Source organism: Chaetura pelagica, unplaced genomic scaffold, assembly GCF_000747805.2.
Source record: "Chaetura pelagica isolate M959 unplaced genomic scaffold, ChaPel_1.0 scaffold235, whole genome shotgun sequence".
Classification (NCBI taxonomy): domain Eukaryota; kingdom Metazoa; phylum Chordata; class Aves; order Apodiformes; family Apodidae; genus Chaetura; species Chaetura pelagica.
Window position 1 is genome coordinate 2,251,214 of NW_009953215.1, and position 18,196 is coordinate 2,269,409.

At 36.4% G+C, this 18,196-nt stretch overlaps 1 protein-coding gene across 1 annotated transcript in view; it reads left to right on the plus strand.

Moving 5' to 3' along the window:
- Positions 1–33: 33 nt before the first annotated feature.
- Positions 34–18,196, plus strand: part of LOC104388694 (AT-rich interactive domain-containing protein 4B-like) — a 65,115-nt gene continuing 46,952 nt past the window's right edge. The window contains exon 1 of the mRNA XM_009997593.1: positions 34–91. Within this exon, the coding sequence (XP_009995895.1) occupies positions 86–91 (6 nt within the window). The 5' untranslated portion in view covers positions 34–85. The remainder of the gene's footprint in view (positions 92–18,196) is intronic.

Genomic DNA, 18,196 nt, shown 5'->3' on the forward strand with positions numbered 1-18,196 from the left:
GTGCCTTAGCGCTTTGTTTTAAATTCCAGGTCCAGCCTCGGCCGCTCAGCTCCTATCGAGGCTTTTACCGCAGCCTGAGCTCATCATGAAGGTAAAACAGTCGCTTGTGTGTCTGGGAGGGGAAAGAAGGGAGGGTTGCATGAAGAAACGCTGTCTTATCTGTCAGTCCATCTGTCCCGACCCCGGTGCTAGGCTCGGTGCTGGTGCAGATCCAGACTGCGGGCTGTTTCGCCCCCACTGCTGTGTTTTCGTGCCTTAGCTCGACTGCCGACGGTGGGGCAGGCTTTGCTTCGCCGCGTTATGCTGGGGGAAACTCCTAAGTTCGCTGAGCGGGGGTTGTTCTCCTTTAGAAACAATGTTTGTAGGAGGATAAGGACATGGCTGCCTGGGTTGAGCTTGCTTCATCAGGGAGCAGGGGACAGTCATCCTGCATTAGAAAGTTGCAAGGGATAAATGTTGGCTGTACAACTGTGTTTACTTGAACAGAGGCTAAATGGTAGATTTACTTACTTTATATTTGTTAAGAGGAGTTTTGTTGAATGAATAATACTGATATTATCAGGGAGGGTGCATGTTAAGGGATTCTCTGCAGTGAAACGATTGCTGTGAGGTGCAGAAAGATTTCCAGACAGGTTCTAATTTTCTTCTCAGTGCTGTGTAGCATTCACATACCTCATTGTTGCTCCTGTTTCTTCTCTTTGGATTTTCTAGACTATTTTCAATCTGTAATCCAAGTTTTCTAAGAAAAAAACCACAACTGTATTGTTGGAATATTTCTTCTGTGTGTGGTAAAGATCTGTGTGCCTAAAAGTAGTTTTTAACAACTGGGTTTGTTAGGTATTTAACCATTTTGCTGATGATGTCTTGCTCAAACTGCCATTTAAGTTAGCTATGACCCCCATGTAATTCAGCTCCCAGTCCTGCTGGGCTGCAGTAAATCTCATTTCAAGATACTGTAAATCTTGTTAAAAAAAATTGTTACAAACCTGTGATACATCATATCTTTGGTATTTATTAATAAAAAAGAGCAGTCTGTATGTGGAGTCTTGCACTGTCTGTTGTGCCTAATGGCTGTATTATGTAAAATGTGTATCTAGTACTATATTTACTGCTGAAAATTATAAATGATACAGGCTGTTTTAATATCTAGATTGATCTAAGTTGCTGAGCAGAAAACAGTCTTTTTTGTATAGCTGTTAAAGGTTTAGCATGGTTTTTTTATTTATTTTGGTGACTTAATGACAGTATCTTTTAAAAACCATGTTACGATTGTCCTCCCTATGATCTTTCTTTAACAAGTGTTAAGATCTAAAATACTGTAAATGTCTTTCACATTAAAAGTAAACTATTAATGAATTAACAACAACAAGCTGTTGAAGTAGTTTGATGCAGAGCTTTTTCAAATTGCCTGGTGGAGATGCAGGACATGGAAGCAAGAGAAGTAGGAGGCAGTATAGGGATCTTTTTTCCCCCAGAAAGAAAACCACTTGTTTAAATGACAGCTAAATTTACATACATTTCTAATAGTCTTTTTCCATGTAAACAAATCTTACAGTTACCATAGAGATTAGGTTCAGATACTGTGGTTATAGAGCCATATAAATATGTTAGGAGGATGAGGAGGTCGGGTCACAAGTGGAATGCAAAGTGTTCTGTGAAATAGTAATAGAGACCCACTTCAGGCTGAACTGAATGTATAACAAATTAAATTGTATAACAATTAGTGAACACAGAAACCTGTTAATAGAGACATATTTAGGGAAAAAAAACCCCAACACCTCACAGCATACTTACTCTTTGATGAGATTTGTGCTACTGTTGCATTTTTATTTATTTTTTAAAATTTGGATTAATTCAAGTTTAAGTTTGCAGTTTGTGTATGTATATAGCTTTAAACTTATATGTGCTTGAGATAACTGCCAGTACTTTATTTGCTGTGCCTTGTAATGTTAAATGAAGTTAATCTGTAAGTAATTACATTGAAGCTTTAGTTATTACTGTGACACTTTTAACAGAATTGTAGCTCAACAGAAATTTCTAAGATTCAACAGTCTAACCAAGACTGTTTTTCAGGATTTTCAGAGTAATACATTGCTGCAGTCTTTCTGCCTGGTTCAAATTTGTAGTTTATTTTCTAAGCTTACAAGGATACAAGTTAGTCCAAAAAGAAGCAGCACAGAAGAGTGCTTAAGAGAAGTACTAGCTTTTTGTTCATATCACCAGAAGGTAATATTCACTGTTTTAGATCAAGATACTGTTTAAATATTACTGTATATTTGTGTGCATTTATTGTGTAAGTTATTGAAGGAGTATGCCTCAAGGACACTTCAGCATGTAGAGGATTTAATGCTTTAAGGCCTAATCTTACTTTGTGTCTGCTGACTGCAGACTTGCTGCTGACTGCATGATTGAGGCCTGTGTTTCGATTTATGCCTTGGTCATTCCTTCAGGTGCAGAGGGTTGTGTATTCTGGTGCATACAGCATTAGAGTTGGATTCCTTGTTGGCATCTTTGTCTCTTTGGGTGAACTTGAACAACTCCTTTAGCTTTACTGACTGATGTTTCTTATCTGCATAGTATGGATAGAATTTTTAGCATTCCTTCTAAAACACAGGTTTATTTAGGAAGAGCACCAAGTTGTATAGATAGCAAGCTGTAAGTCACTCATACCTCTTGCATTTCAGAGCTCTCTGAGACAGGACAGGTGTATTGCGTGCTTTAGGAGGAGATTACCACCTCCAGATCTATTGGCATAGTTGTTCTTCCCACAACAACCCAACTTAATCCAAGTAAATACAGTCTCTTGTATAAACTAGTAAATCTAGCATATTCAGTGGCCCTCTCATGAACTGCAAAGACCACTTGAAGGCAGTTTTGAAATATCCTGAAATATTTCTTACAAGAAGTATTCAAGTCTTGATATAATTGTGCTCGTTACTGTGATGTTACACTATATCAGGCTTTTTCCCATACTGAATGACCTCTGATAGTAGTTAATGCAGTTGCGCATAGAATAGCTAGGATGATTCTTAAGTTGTAGTAAAGCTTTCAGTTTTGTTCGACTTGTTTGGTTTTGTTCAGTATCTTGTACATAAGGAATTTTTGCAATGAGTATGCTTCAGAAGCAGGTAGATTCTGTTGATTATTTAAAAACTAATTCTGTGCTATCAAATTACTACCTACGAAATAGGAATTAAAACATTAGTATAGTTTGTTTTTATTTTCCCCCCAAAGTCAGGAAATAAACTCCAGGAAAGCAGCGTCTTTGCTTTAAAAGAAAGAAATCAACATGAGCTTGGTTTCACCAATGATTTGTACTAAGAACTGCTGTAAATACTCGAGATTTTTAATACATATCGTGCGTTTGCTTGATATTTAAATATGTGAATGAGGGTAATGTACCCACTGTAGTTAAAAAGCTCATTGCTGACTGAAGATAAAAATAGTGGATGTCCTAGAAGCTAGAGCAATGCACTATGAATTAAGTGATCTGAAATGATTAACTGTCTTGATGCTATTTGTATGTTAATGTTTTTTAGTCTATAAAATATGAAATATTTAATAGTTGTAGATGTTTCTATTTTGTACCCCTTGATGTTCCTGGCTGTTTGCTCAAAGCTGCCACACTAACAAATTAAGGAAGTTGTGTGTACAATTTATGGTGGATTTTTTCTTTTGTTTGTAATTCATCCTAAATTTACATTTTGGTTTCAGTAGTCTTTCCCACTGACCTCTCCAGGTGTCCCCAGAGATCACTGGTGGACACTGATACTGGAACTGTTTTCACATAAAGCCAGTTTATTGCTCATATTCTCTGCCGGTATGGCAGGAGACAAAAATGAAAAATACCTAGTAAACTTTTCAGTCACTAATTTCCAACTTAGAGCACAAGTCAGCCGAAAGTCCTGTTGCTCTTATGCAGGCTAGAAACAAGTCATGGAATGTAGTGACCTTTCACTTTCTAGTTAACTATTTGAATTACAGCAGAAGTGGAGATTTATAGAGGAAGAGTACCATTAGAATAGTTTTTGTGCTGTAGGCAGGAGAACAGGTAAGTCTTAAGAGTTGGTTTTCCCCTGTTATTTGGGTTTGCATTATGAAAAATTGCTTTGTTAAATTCTGTCCTGATGTTCTAGTTTGAACAAGTGATCAGAGGCAGTTACTGACTTCCTCATGGTTGTGTAATTATGTAGAAAGGAAAGTAAACACCACTTGCACCAAGCAATTAAAAGTCATCTTGGTATAATCTATGTTATTTTGAAATTGGAACTTTTGGAATGTCAATCAGTATATTTTACAGTGGCTAAACAATATGAAATTCTTGAACTCAAATCCACGTGTTTAATATGTGACTGTTCAGTAGTTGAGTGTGTTGATAACTCAAAAGCTAGTTAGACCACCTAGTGGAAAAAAGACTTAAGTTATAATAAACTATGAGCATTAGAAAAGTTAAGTTGCTTGTATTATTATCTTCATAATTGGTGAAGGATTTTTGGATCAACATTCTCACAGCAGCATGACTATTGTGTTAGGATAATGTCTAAGAAAAATGTTAGTAGACAGAATATGTATGCATATTTTCACTAGAACACTGTAGGATGATTATGCAGTTTGTAATCTGAGACAAGTACACATGTAGTGCTGAAGCATTCTGTGGTGCACATTGTGTGTCTTTTCAAGTAAATTGTGCATTGCATTTGAGAAATTTTTGAAAACAGAATGCAACGGTTTTGAGGTATTAAGCTTTACAGTCACTGTCAAATACTTGATCTGAGTGCTTCGCTAGTCCTGTAAACTGAAACAAAAAAGGGCCAACTTTGAGAAAGGTAGAAATGATACTGTAGTTTCAAATTTTTGTTTAAATCCTATGGATAGACACTTTTTCCATAAAAGTACATGCTTTTATAATATGCTGAAGAATAAAAATAAACAGAGTTGGAGATTACCTCATCAAAAAAGGTAACATTTTATGGAAAAATTTAGAGATTAGATTTACTTGGCACTCTACTGTGATACAGAGCCTTCCAAATGTTAGATTATTTATCAGTTTGTACTCACCTGTAAGTAGCTAACCTGTTGTAAAATGCAGTAGTATGTTCTCTGCAGTTCTACTTACTGTAATAGGCACTTTAACTGTTCTTACAGACATTTACAAATCTAAGTAAACATGGATCTTGAACTGTTTTTGCCTTAAGTATGATTCAGGCCACAGTTTAGAAATGTTAGTAAGTCAGGGCTTGTATGGCTGCTTGATTTTAAGTTCACATGTTTCAATAACAAATACTTTTCTGCCTTTCTGATTTAGCACTTCCATTGCTGTCCTGGAAATTCCTGTGCTTTCCACTACTCACTGAGTATTTGCTTGTGTGTGCATGGAATTTATTTTTAAAGACTTCTAGAAGATTTCAAGAGGCCTCCAGGGAACTAAGGAAGATTATTTAGCACTATGCATAAACTGAGTGTTAGTGATTTAATAAGTGTTTTAATAATTATTTTAAATTGTTTCAATGGCAAATCATAAATCTGGGTGGTTGGCGAGGTTTTTTTGTTCTTTTTTTTTGTTAACATGGGGTGACCAGATGAGAAGATATTTCAGGGAATTCAAGTATGGAAAAGACAGCAAGCCATTTGATATTTAATACTTGACAAGAGATCTATTTTCTTTCTGAAGATTAGTTTGAAGCAGGGGAAGAAATTCAATAAAACACTATTGTGCTTTGTTTTGTGGTGGCATTTTTAAATTATTTTTTTCTTCCTGGCTTGTAAGGCAACATATAAAGCAGTCATGACCTGTTTAGCAAGAAGTGTTTGTAAGCAAACTCTGGAAAGGCAGCTGTGTGAGACAGTCAGAGTAGGATGGCGAAGGGCGTTGCTGAGTTACCTGTAGAAAACTAAGGCTGAGGTGACCTTCTTGTATTGTATTTGACCACTGTGTGACAGTGACTTCCTGAGTGAATGTTTATTGTTTAACTGAATGCCTAGTACTGTTTGGGGGTTTCCTGAACCTGTGAGGAAGCACTATGAAGAAGATTTTTCTTAAGAGCTGGCCAGAAACATTGTAGTACCTAACTATGAGAAGGCATTTTCCTTACTGTGAGCAAAAGTAGGAGTCTTCTACAGTTAACCTGAAGTTACTTGCTCCCATTGCTGTTGTCTTTGAGCCTGTATGGGCTTTGGAGTGAAAGGATCAGTCAATACACAAAAGAAAGCATCCAGAACTCCTAAATCTTGTAGTCTTTGATGGTGACTTTGGCAGACCACCTTAAGGAGTATGCTGTTTAGAGACATCAGTCATCTGTTGTAATTTAAGCTAAGTGTTGAACAGCCAATCATCCAGGTTAGACTAACTGGTGAATAATGCTGTTCTTGGGCAGAAGAGTGAGTTTACTGTTCTTGTTGTTTAATCTGTTGGTTTGTGCCCCAATAACCTACAGTAAAGGATTTGGTTTCTTAACTAGTTTGTATATTTAGGCTTGCGTGATCAGGGAGGAATGCAGTCTTGTCTCCTTCTTCCACTCCTGGCTGTTTGTTCTTGTCTTTTTGAATGGTCCCAAGGTGGACTGAATCAAACTGAAATTAACTCAACAATTATATGTATATATATACACACACACACACACTCTTCAGTTACAGCCAGTCCCTGACCTCGCTGATCTCTACCACTGGGATGGAGGGAGGAAGGAGAGGAAAGCAGAAGTATGCAAAGACAGATTTGTATTGGTTTAAACGGCTTGTGAACACACCTTCTTCCCCATCCCTCTTCCACGTATAGCAATTTGCACTCACTAGGCTATAAACATTTTGTAAACTGCCTTCATGTGAGTTTTTACTCAACACCTAGAAAACAATAGGCATTTTTTCTCTTGAGTGGAAAAATTAAGCAATTGTGCTACCCTTATTTCAAATAAAAACAGTAATTTGGGGAGAAATTGCATCACACTTTTGATAAGGAAATCAAAGGGAACGGAAGTCAAGCTTTTGATTAATTATATGTTAAGAAGGCCCATATATTTATGGGTAGATTAGTGTCGACCCAGTGACAGTCAGGAGTTGTGCCAGTGGGACATGGTACAGTAAGGTGTATGACACTTTCTGCTTTGATGCAAAGATTTGGATGACATTTGTTGTCTTCCTCTCCTAGAATTGGGGTTCTTACTGAGCTTTTATCTGGGATCCTTTCACTTTTTCTTCTTAGATGCCCTCTTTATTTACTGTATTGCTTTGTTTACATCTGGGCATCCTTGCTATTAATCCAGGCTGGGAGATGATGTGATAGAGAGCAGCCCTGCAGAAAGAGACTTGGGGGTACTGGTGAATGAAAAGCTGGACATGAGCAAACAATATGCATGGGCAGCCCAGAGGGCCAGTCACATCCCGGGCTGTGTCAAAAGCAGCGTGGCCAGCAGGTCAAGGGAGGTGATTCTGCTGCTCTGCTCCGGTGACACCCCACCTGGAATATAGTGTCCAGCTTTGGAGTCCTCAACGCCAGAGGGACACGGACCTTTTGGGATGAGTCCAGAGAAGAGCCACAAGAATGATCAGAGGGCTGGAGCACCTCCTATGAATGCATGCCGAGAAAGCTGGATTGTTCAGGTGAGAGAGGAGAAAGCTCCAGGGAGATCTTATAGCAGCCTACAGGAAAGCTGGGGAGGGTCTGTTTATAGGGATGTGTAGCAGAAGGACAAGAGGCAATGGTCTTAAACTAGAGCAGGATAGATTTAGATTAGACATTAGGAAGAAGTTCTTTACAATGAGGGTGGCGAAGCACTAGAACATGTTGCCCATAGATGTGATGAAGGCAATTCAAGATCAGGTTTGACCAGGCTCTGAGCAACCTGATCTAGTCCAAAAGGTCCCTGTGCACTGCACGGTGGGCTGGACTAGATGACCTTTAAAGGTCCCTTCCAACTCCATACAGTCTATGATTCGATGATTGTCCTTCTAAGGGCAGGGAAATAGGATTTGACTTCAGCAAAATTCACAATCAGGTATATCTGATTAAAGTCTTCGGCTGGTAATAAATAATGTAATAGAGATTGAACTTTTTGTGTTTGTTTTTTTTGTATTCTTTTCTAGTCTGAAAAAGTGTCTCAGTTTGTGGCAGGACAGCCTAGTCCCCTGTGATAATTTTTTTCCGTCAGATTTTCAGGTGTCCTTTCACCAGCAGACTGCAAGTGCTAAATCTCTTTATTTGTACATTTTAAATAGTCCACTTCATGTTTTCTTAGAGATAAATGTAGAATACATTCCTGTAAAGAATGTTTTAAATTAATTTATAATTGTGGAAGATAGTTTTTCCAATGTCCTGTATATATGCCTAGGAGAAAGTGTTAGCTTAATCTTTTTGTTAATGCTGTGACACTTAGGTTAATGTAACTTCTTTTCCTGGGGGAAGTAGTAAGGATTTGAGACATTTTGGAAATGAGTACATGTTATAGCAGCATTTCAGAATCCAGGAGTTTGTAGTGCAATATGCTTTCACTTTTTCATTTATTTTGCTGCACTGCTTATTGAAAGATAAATGTTGCTGTAATACTAAATAAATATTACCTCAAATTAAATTACTAAACTTAGAAATAAGATATATATAATTCTTAATCTTTGTGCTTTCATAACTGTAAAAGCATTTTGAAAACATAGCAATAATTATATAAATTTTCACTTTCATTCCTTTAGAAGGTTGTCACGCTAGATGTGCATCATGGGAGATAGTGAAGTAGTTTAGCATAAGTAAGTCTGCACTAGGGTTTAAAAATTAGAGTAGGATAAGTACCAATACATTGCTGCCTGGAAGAGACAAAAAACGGAGACAATAATTCAACTTGAAGTTATTTCCATTTTGTGAATGCATATTTATTCTGAGATGCTCCTCCAGAACTTTATAATGACAGTCCACATAAATTTACCCATGGAACATGACTTGGGTAACTGTGCAGCGTTTTTTTCATCTTTATGGAAATTTAATGCCTATTTTCCTCCAATGTTGGATGATGAAGAAGACATTAATGCTTGGATTCATTCCTGTACTTACAGATTACTAATGCAGCTTTTATGCTAAAAAATCAAGTAGTGCAAAAGATGATGTCACCTGGTGATGTAAAGTATTGGATACATGTGCTGAAACATGTAAGGAGTCACACACCAGATATATTCTGCTATTCTTATTCTACTTCGGAATTGGGCTGCTGAGGCTGCTGTTTTAATTGTGTTCGCTGGATTAATTTTATGTTAAGTTCCAGGAAAGTATTGGTTTGTGTAGTAGATACCTATCTGCAGTAACTCACTTTTAATTTATTGGTAATTCTTTGGTTGTTGAGCTCATATTTCAGGTTATGTTGCCTGATTGTAGCCAAAATGTTTGGATTGCTAAGTTATACATATTTCAATGTATTAAAATAAATCTCTTATTTATTACATTGGCTTTTCTTGGATAATACATAATATATATTTATATGTACTAGTGTAGGGTGATTCAGGTTTTTAGAGGCAAGTGAATGAATTGTTTTTGTTTCATTCTACATAGTAAGAAAAATTCTCTTTTGATGACAACATAATAACAGTACATCGATTTTAGATCAGTGTATGTCTCACTGCAGTAGACTTTTTTCACTGTTAATGTACACGGCATTGGTATAATCTAGATAGCAACTCAAATGGTGGTAGGTCAGCTTTAAATTAGAGAAATATTTTTATTTATATCTCTTTAGTAGCACTGATTTCAGTTCAGTCAAATTATACTTACTCTATTTTATATGAAAATAGATAACAGTCCAACCTGTTTCTGACTGTAATAACTTGTTGTGCAACAGCACTTAATTGAACATTTGAAGTAGTGTAATAAAATCTTAATTATGGTTTGTCAATAAGTATCAAACATAGCATCTATTATGTGATAAACAATTTATGATACTTAAGCTGGCCTGATCAAGTTTCTCTAATTGAGTGTATTTTATTTACTTAGTTGGAATTTTGAGGAAGCAAGTCAGCTTTTGTGATCTTCAGAGAAATATACTTTAATTTTTTAATATTTTTTTTTTAAATGATAAAATAGTAAACTTCAAGTTCTTGATTCCAGACATACCTAGGTACAGTTTCACAACTTTGCTATCATAGTACTGTAGCTGGATATCCTTACTGTGCTTGCTCAGAATTAAGCTTTGGAAGAAAAAAACCACTGCAATACTTCAATGTCATCTGCAAATGGGTCTACCCTGTGTTTACAAGAAAACTCCTAAGTCTTAAAGGAACTGCAGCATCTTTTCTTTTGTCTGGCACTTTGTCCAAATACAACTTTTTTGCCAACTGAAACGACATTCCAGCCAAGTACATGAATGAGTATGTGAGCACACATCAATTATTTAGAAGGGCCAGTGTGAACTCTTTAGTTAGGTATTCTGCTTCTAGCAGTAGTAATGCACAATATTTTTGTGAAAGTAAATACTACAGTGGGCTGACAGTATTGGAAGATTAGGTTTATTCTTTTAAGCTCTCCTAAGCTTTCAAAATATCTCTTCAATTATCTTCTTAAGCTTAGGGAAAAAAATTGTTCGTAAAAATATAATTAGAATGTCATTGACATGTATTTGATACTGTAACCTGCTAATTTGACAAGAGACATTAGTGTTTTATATTAAGCATTGCGAGAATGTTGCATTTTCTTGGGTACCAAGGGCCTCTTAAGATGCTTCTTACTGAACTTTTGAGACAGAATGAGATTTCACATGGAAAGTAACAGTGGAATCATTGATGTACGGAAGGCTATCAAGTAAAACTAAGATAAATTTTTCACTTTAGTAATTCTAAATGTTACTTTTTGAAAGAGGCTAAAAAATGAAGGTTTTAGTGTAAGAGGCTTACAGACTTTTAAGAAGAAAACTGGGCTTTACAAAATAGGTTCAGCTCAATTGAAAGGAGTGAATAGAGTTTTATATCAGTAGTGCAACTTCAAAAATAAATTTTACTCTCTATTCTTTAATACATTAGAATAGTTTTGTGGAATCAGAGCAAGACTCTTCCTTAAATAGCCACTCCTTGGAAATGGTTATCATTACTCAAAGGCTAAGCCAGCTGACGATGTTTTGGAAACAGCTGTGATGATGAATAGCCAAAGAAACAGAAGGATTCTGGGTAGTTAAATGGGATAAAAGGTATACAACATGTAGTTTAGGTCCTTAAGGCCTTAACTTTTGAAAGGTAACATAGCTGAGTGTTAACCACTTGTATATTGTCCTTATTATGTACAGTACTAAAATAACACTTCTATTTTCTGTGTAGCATGTATCTAAAATATGGTAAAAGTATTAATAATTAAGCAGCAGTTGACAATTTTCCCCTTAAACTCATCTTCAGCTGGTTACTTACCATTTTTTAAGGTCTGTTACTTTTAATGATTGCTTTATTGGTTTGCTGCAGCTATTTTCTGATGGAAAATTCTTGAAAGGGTTTTCAAATAGTAGAAGTTAGTTGAACAGGAAAAGCTTGCATCTCTGCTTTGGATAACTGCCATATTGATTATATTTAGTGTTTTTTCTAAAATGCCCTTTCACAAACCAAAGGTTGATTACTGAACTCTTAGGTAGAGAAGAGCTCTGGAAGACGAATGCTGTTGTGGAGAGGTATAAAAGAGAGAAATTACCAATTTTCTTGTAATACCTTAGCTATTGGCCACATAGGAATATTTGGTCAGTAGTGTGCTGAGATAGGAGAGGAGTTTGTGTATTTGTAATTGTTTAATTTCTACAAGTTATGAATTTGTTCCTACAAGTTAGGAAACTTGTAAAATTATCTTGTAGAATAATATTTTTAGAGGAACATTGTAGTTTTTATGAGGAAAAAAGGCAACCCCCCCCCAAGTTGTGGGCTTAAGATTTCAGTCATAACTTTTTTTTTCACCCACGTAAAATTGTACTGAGTTACATACATCTTCCTGCAGAAGACATGGTCCTGGCATTTCTTTACGTTAATCTGGGGAAAGTGGGATATGCAGACACATTTTATGGCTTTTCATAACCTGGGGAGTGGCAGAAGAGTTATGATTTACTTAACAGTCTGAGGAACTGTCTGTCTGAAAGAGAAGTTCAGTGTTTTTCTGGCAGAAGGGTACATTAGTGAAAATAAAGTTTATTCAATAAAATACTCTGCCACAGCAAGGCTCTATAAATCTAACATTCCTGTAGTAGCTCTACCAGAAGTTGATTTGAAGTATGGGTTGCCTTATGCTATGATATGGGACAGAAACGTGATTTCTATTGGTATAACTTCAGGTTCACTTGCTTGCTGCTTCTCATAGGATATTTACAGTGCAATGTTATGCAGAGATACCTGTTCCAATATAGTAGTCCACTTGTCAGAGTACAAAGCTCAGCATTTTACAATTTACCACAGTTTTTTTCAGGTAAATTATTGTACTAATTCTTCTGCTTCCCTATCTGTCCAGTGCCCACCTTAGCTGAGGCATCTGTATTCTTCAAGGATGTAGGTGTAACTCCAAATATCATAAAAAGAATGCTAATCTGATTCAGATTTGATGGAGGCATTTTTCCCTGGAGACTAAAGAATAGCACTTTACTGACTAGGAATAGAAGGCTAGTTTAGACCAGGAGTTACACCAAAACCTAAGGAAAAGTCTAGGGATTAGTGTATATCTAGTTGAATTTGAAGATTGTCCTAAACCCAAAACAAATTAAAAATGTTTGCGTTTGGCTGGTTTGCAAAATGAGAATCTTAAAAGTTATTGCTGGCACTGAGCTAGAAAGGAAGACAGACTGTTGGTCTGTGTATGCTAAATCTGCTGAAGCCAGTGGAGAAATTGGACAGTTCTGCAGAGCTAGACACTGGAAAGTGGAGAACCTGGTTTCACTGTTAAAAAGTGCCTCTTCAGTCTCTGCTACTTATATTTGGAACTTAGTGAATCTGAGCCTTATACTTTATCTGAGATGAAAACAACCTGTTCGAAAAAGCAGGAGAAAAGCAAAAGGCAAGCTGGTGGAGAGAACAGAATTTATTTCTGTAGGTAAGGAATCTTTGTGCTAGGTGTTTTTTATTTTATATGCTCTGAAATGGGGACTCTTAATATACCTCCATCAAATCTGAATCTTGCAGAAGAAACTAGATGCAAGAAGTGTAATTGACCAAAATTATCATTGTAGTGATATTTAGCCTTATTTTAGTTACATTTTTTTTTACTGGCAATGTCAGGCCCTTTGAAGAGGGGCATGAAGTCTGCAAAGCCATATTCCTGTTACTGCCTTTGAGTGCATGTGCTGTGTCGAACGGTGCTGAGTGGGCTTCTCAGGTTAAATCCATATGAGACCCATGAGACTGCTGAAAGAATGTGCTTTCTTGTATTTTGATCCCTTTGGCATTATGGATGTAATGTGAAACTCAGGTTTTCTGGATTTGGTGCTCTTTAGTGTCTGCTGTTAAACTTGATGGAGTTAAGGTTTATCCTTCTCTGTGGAAAGCAGTGACTTATTTTAAGGTATCTTACTTGTCTAGGTGTATGGTTCTGGAGAGTTTTCTTGTTCTGCTGTAGATCTCTGCTCCTTGAAGGCCTTCTAAAGCCTGTTCCAACACTGAGTCATTGTGTTGGTACAAGTTCTCTGTAATCCAGTTATCAAATATAACACTTTCTGGAATGTCAAATCAAACATTGTTATTTTTGACTGGACTGATCCCATTTCTAAATGAAATAAAGCAAAATTTCTATTTTGTGGGAAATTTTTGAAATTTATCTTGAAATTAGTTCTCACTTAAAGACTGGACTTACGGTTTTACAAAAACAGATTAAGAAACCCTATTTTGTTTGATTCTGTAGTACAGTGGTAATGGTTCTTTGCTAGTTTCCTATACAAATCGTAACTCAGTCTATTCCTACAGAATGCTCAATTGAATCAAGTATTTTTCATCTGAAAAAATATTTGGCTGGAAAAAGTAATACTTGCTTTGTTTGCAAATAGTGTGCAGTGTATTTAAAACTTAATATAAACTGTTTTATGAGTGCTATCCAAGTAGATTAGACTTTTAATACAAACCTGCTATTTGCCTTCCATATACTCTAGTACTAAATTGCTTTCAGCCAGTTTAAAGCCACTTCAGGAATTTAGTGGATATGTTGGACTGAAAGGTGAGAGTTAGATGCCCAGTTCTGTGACTTGCAGTCAAGGATGAAACCCAGTTTAGAGAACCATTTGAGGAAGCTTGATTGCCTAGTTACTTAAAAAAAGTTAAAAATCCAGGAGTGCGGTAAATGTCATCTTCCTCATCCAGCTAAGGGCTTCATACATTTAAATTTTAGAATTGGGAAAAAAAGTTAGAAATATAGGTAAATATAGAAAGTGCTATCATGGATACACATGAAATGGTGATGAAGAGGAATATTTTCTAGTTTTTTAGATTTCTGTATGATTTGCAAGAACCTTAGAAATTCTAAGCAATTATCATGGAGTGCTACTTCATATTTAAGTTTGAGGCAGACTGCCAGTTTACCCATTGATTTCTCCTTTTCTACTTAGTTAACTCTGATGTTTGATCTTACAGTGAAACGATTTAACTCACTAAAGTGGAAGAAAACTAGTTTAGCAAAATTAACAGAACCAAATAGCTATTTGTTGAATTGGTAAGTTGAATGACCCGAGCCTTTAATCAAAAGTGTACCAGAACTGACGTGAAAGGAGGGATCGACAGGGAGAGGCGTCATTCATGTAGACTTGAGTTTGGAGGGCCAAGGCCTTCCCCTTTTAAATATGTGAGTTGTTAATTCAACTTATAAAAGAAATGTGAAAGAATGTACAGTATCTTTAAAAGTTTGTGGTCATCCTGGAACAGCACACACAGACACACCCCACACCCTGCACTCCCGGTTTCAGAAATGGGGAACTATTGTTGGTGGTATGTAGTGTCTATCACCAACTTTGATTATTTAAACCCATTTTGGTTTTGATGGCTACATTTTTTTGCTTTCTGCAGATAGACACGGATCTTAGAATATTAATCCTAGCAGTCCTGGCTTTACTGTTAAAGGGCTAAATTGGTTCCACCCTTTTTACTAGACTGTTTTTTAAACTTCACATTATGATCAAAATGTCATCCTGATTGTCATTCATAGTTACCAAGAAAAAACAAGTAAGGGAATGGGAATTGCATTTACAATAGTTCTGTTGGATTAGGTTCCTAGCATAAAGAAGCCATATACTTATTTCTGTATCAGTTAGGCCTTAAAGCACTTAAGTTCTTAGAAGCTTCCTGTTGGCTCTGTAGCATTCAGGACTATTGTGATGCTTTGCTTCTTGCTTCATTTTGTCAGCTCATACAGTTCTACACTAGACAAATTAATATTTTGATTCTCATATATATATAGTTATATATATTGGATTGTGAATACAGCAGAAACTGTGTATGTTTGTAATTTCTCACTTAAAATCAGATTTCTTTAAGTAGCCCCCATTTTTCTTCGTCCTCACCCAAACTTTAAACTAAAGAGCCTTCTAACAGATAAAGCATTATGAATATTGCCATTTCAGAAATCTAATAAGCAACTGTATTAACTACAAGCTATGTTAGAAATTTTTTGTAAGTACTAAGAAAAATGCATTATGAAATTCAAATTCATCATAATGGGTTGCCTTTGAGGCTAAAAAAACCCACAGCTGTAATAGCCACAAGTTCGCAGGGTTTCAGAGCAATGAGTATGAGGACAAGGTGCAGCCAGCTTTGGCCTAGATAATTTATTGAGAGGAAGTGGGGACTGCAACAGTTGAGCTTTTAGAACTAAAGTGAGTAGAGTTGTGTACAGTGTATTTTTAAAATTACTATTATCGTAAGTTGAGCTCTAACCAGAGATGAAACCCTGTGCATACTTCTTTCTGTCTGAGACATCGCACAAGTGCCTGGGGAGTTTTGACACACACCAGCACATATCAGAAGTGGTAAAGTTGGTATTTTTTTTGCTGGAACAGGATAGAGTGTTTTTCCTGACCACTTTGATTGGCTATTTAGTATATAGGCTAAGTACAGAGTCTTAAAAAGCACAGACCTCTTCAGAGGTCTTTCCTGTTACATAGCTGCCTTTATCACAGACAGTATTTTGTTTTAATTGTGGGAGTTCATTGTTGATTCAGGGTTTGAGTGTGAATACCTATAGCCAGATTAGGCTTAGTCTGAGCTACTGCTTTGAATTTTGCTTGCCTCATCCCTTTAATTTGTATTTAGCAAGATTGTTGATTTAAAGCCTGAAAGAGATGGAGTGTTTCTTTATTTCACCCCTTATGATCTTTTCAAGTAACTAGTTACGCAGAATATTAGCATCCTTTTTTTAAACCTAAAAGTTCTGCTAATCCTGAAGCCATGGGATTTTTTTTATGTTCTAGACTGTGTGATTAAAGAATCTTACAATATTGCTTCTTTCCTATGCAATGAAAGAGCTCTTGAGTCTGAGGGCGTAGGCCAGATCCAGTGATGGACTGCAGAAAGCTAACCTGTGGGTGTTTGTGATGCTTCTCAGTCAACAGAGTAAAGGTGTTGCAGAAGTCTCCTTTGTATTATGAATGTGCAGGCATATAGCACTGGATGCTCTGTCTGATAGGCTGAAAGAGATTTAGTTAAGATTCGAGCCCTTAAGGAGTAGGGTTGGATGATTAGCACAGAACTCATCTGCAAGCCCGTTTCCTTTAAAGTGGTTCATGTTGTGGATTTGAGTAGTCTGAATTGTCTGGGGAAGTGAGCTGGGTGCTTTATTCAATAAGGAAAGATTCCTAGGATGGGCAGTTGGGAACTTTGCACTAGCTGCCTTTTAATCTAAGGTTTTAGTGTCTGGGATTGAAGACGGCCAACAGGCTAAGCTGGGGAGCCGTCAACAGTCAGCATGCATGGTGTGATGTGGTACATTAGCAGTTTGCTGCTATTGAAAATGGAGCATGCTGTCTTTTATTTTCTCCTCCCCTGGTGGGCAGTTCTTGGGGGGGAAAAATAGCCAAAAAATAGATTGAACATGAGGCAATGTCACAGTTGTGCCAAAAAGGCAAATGTCATGCTGGAATGTTAAAGTATTATTTGAAAATTGTGTGAAATAATCTTTTTGCTTCTCTCTCAATTGATTAGGCCATACCTGTGTTTGTTTTTGGACACCAACTTGAAAAAATATGCGAGATAATTAAATCAAATTCCAGAGGAAAACAATTAGAAATACTGGTTGTCTTAAAAATACAGTCTATAGGTAACATTCATACAATAACCTGTTTGGTCATTTTATTTTTTTTTCTTTTAGAGATAGGATTACTCTAAGGAGTTGTTTCTCTTGAAAACTGTAAAGCAAAAGCACACTGGTCTCCATGTGCGGTATTGATACAACAAGAAGTAACAGCAGCAAGGAATATTTAGATGAGATATTATGGAAAACTCTGTCTGCACACAACAAATTCCAGTGCTTAGAGTGTGGAATATTCACTTCTGAATGTAAGAATAGATATGACAGATATCTGTTATGAATAATGCAGCTAAAACGATCATACCAAGACAAATAGCCTTGATAACCTTTCATGTGTAGTTGAGTTTTTGTTTTTCCCATCTCATCCATCATCGTTGCATCTTTGGTAAAGTGATTTGATTAAGTTATTTCAGTCTCTTTTTAGAGTTTTCATAGTTTTTTTCTGAATGTCTTGTCCCTGGCCAGCAGTGTCACACTGAATGACTAGGCAGCCATTGAGGGAGCACAGCCGAGTTAAAAATTTATTGTGTTGCTGTATGGTGTTAGCCATTTTATACTGCTCTGCTTTCTGTAGACTCTTGTGCACCATTGGCTATCTGCTACAAACACATTTTGTCTCTAGAACCACAGTGCACACACTCTTAGTTCCTCTCTGCTTGGATTTGTGGATAGCTTTGTTGAGTAGATTGGTTGTGCTTAATTTACTGTCCTTAGGAGGGATTGATTCTTAATAAGAAAATTATCATCTATTTTCACCTTGTTTTGTATTTTTACATGTCTTTGTTTCATATTACTTGACAGCTGCATCTAGCTTTGATGTTACTTTTTGGTGCTCCTCTCATTTTCCTCATTAGTAACAGTGGCAGAAAACCCCAAATCCAAAGACTACACTTTTTCTTTTTTTTTTTTTTTTTTAACTGGAGTAATTATGTAATTTGGTTTGGTGGTGTTTGTTTTTTTCTCCATAAGGTTCAGTTTTTCAACTTGGTAGGA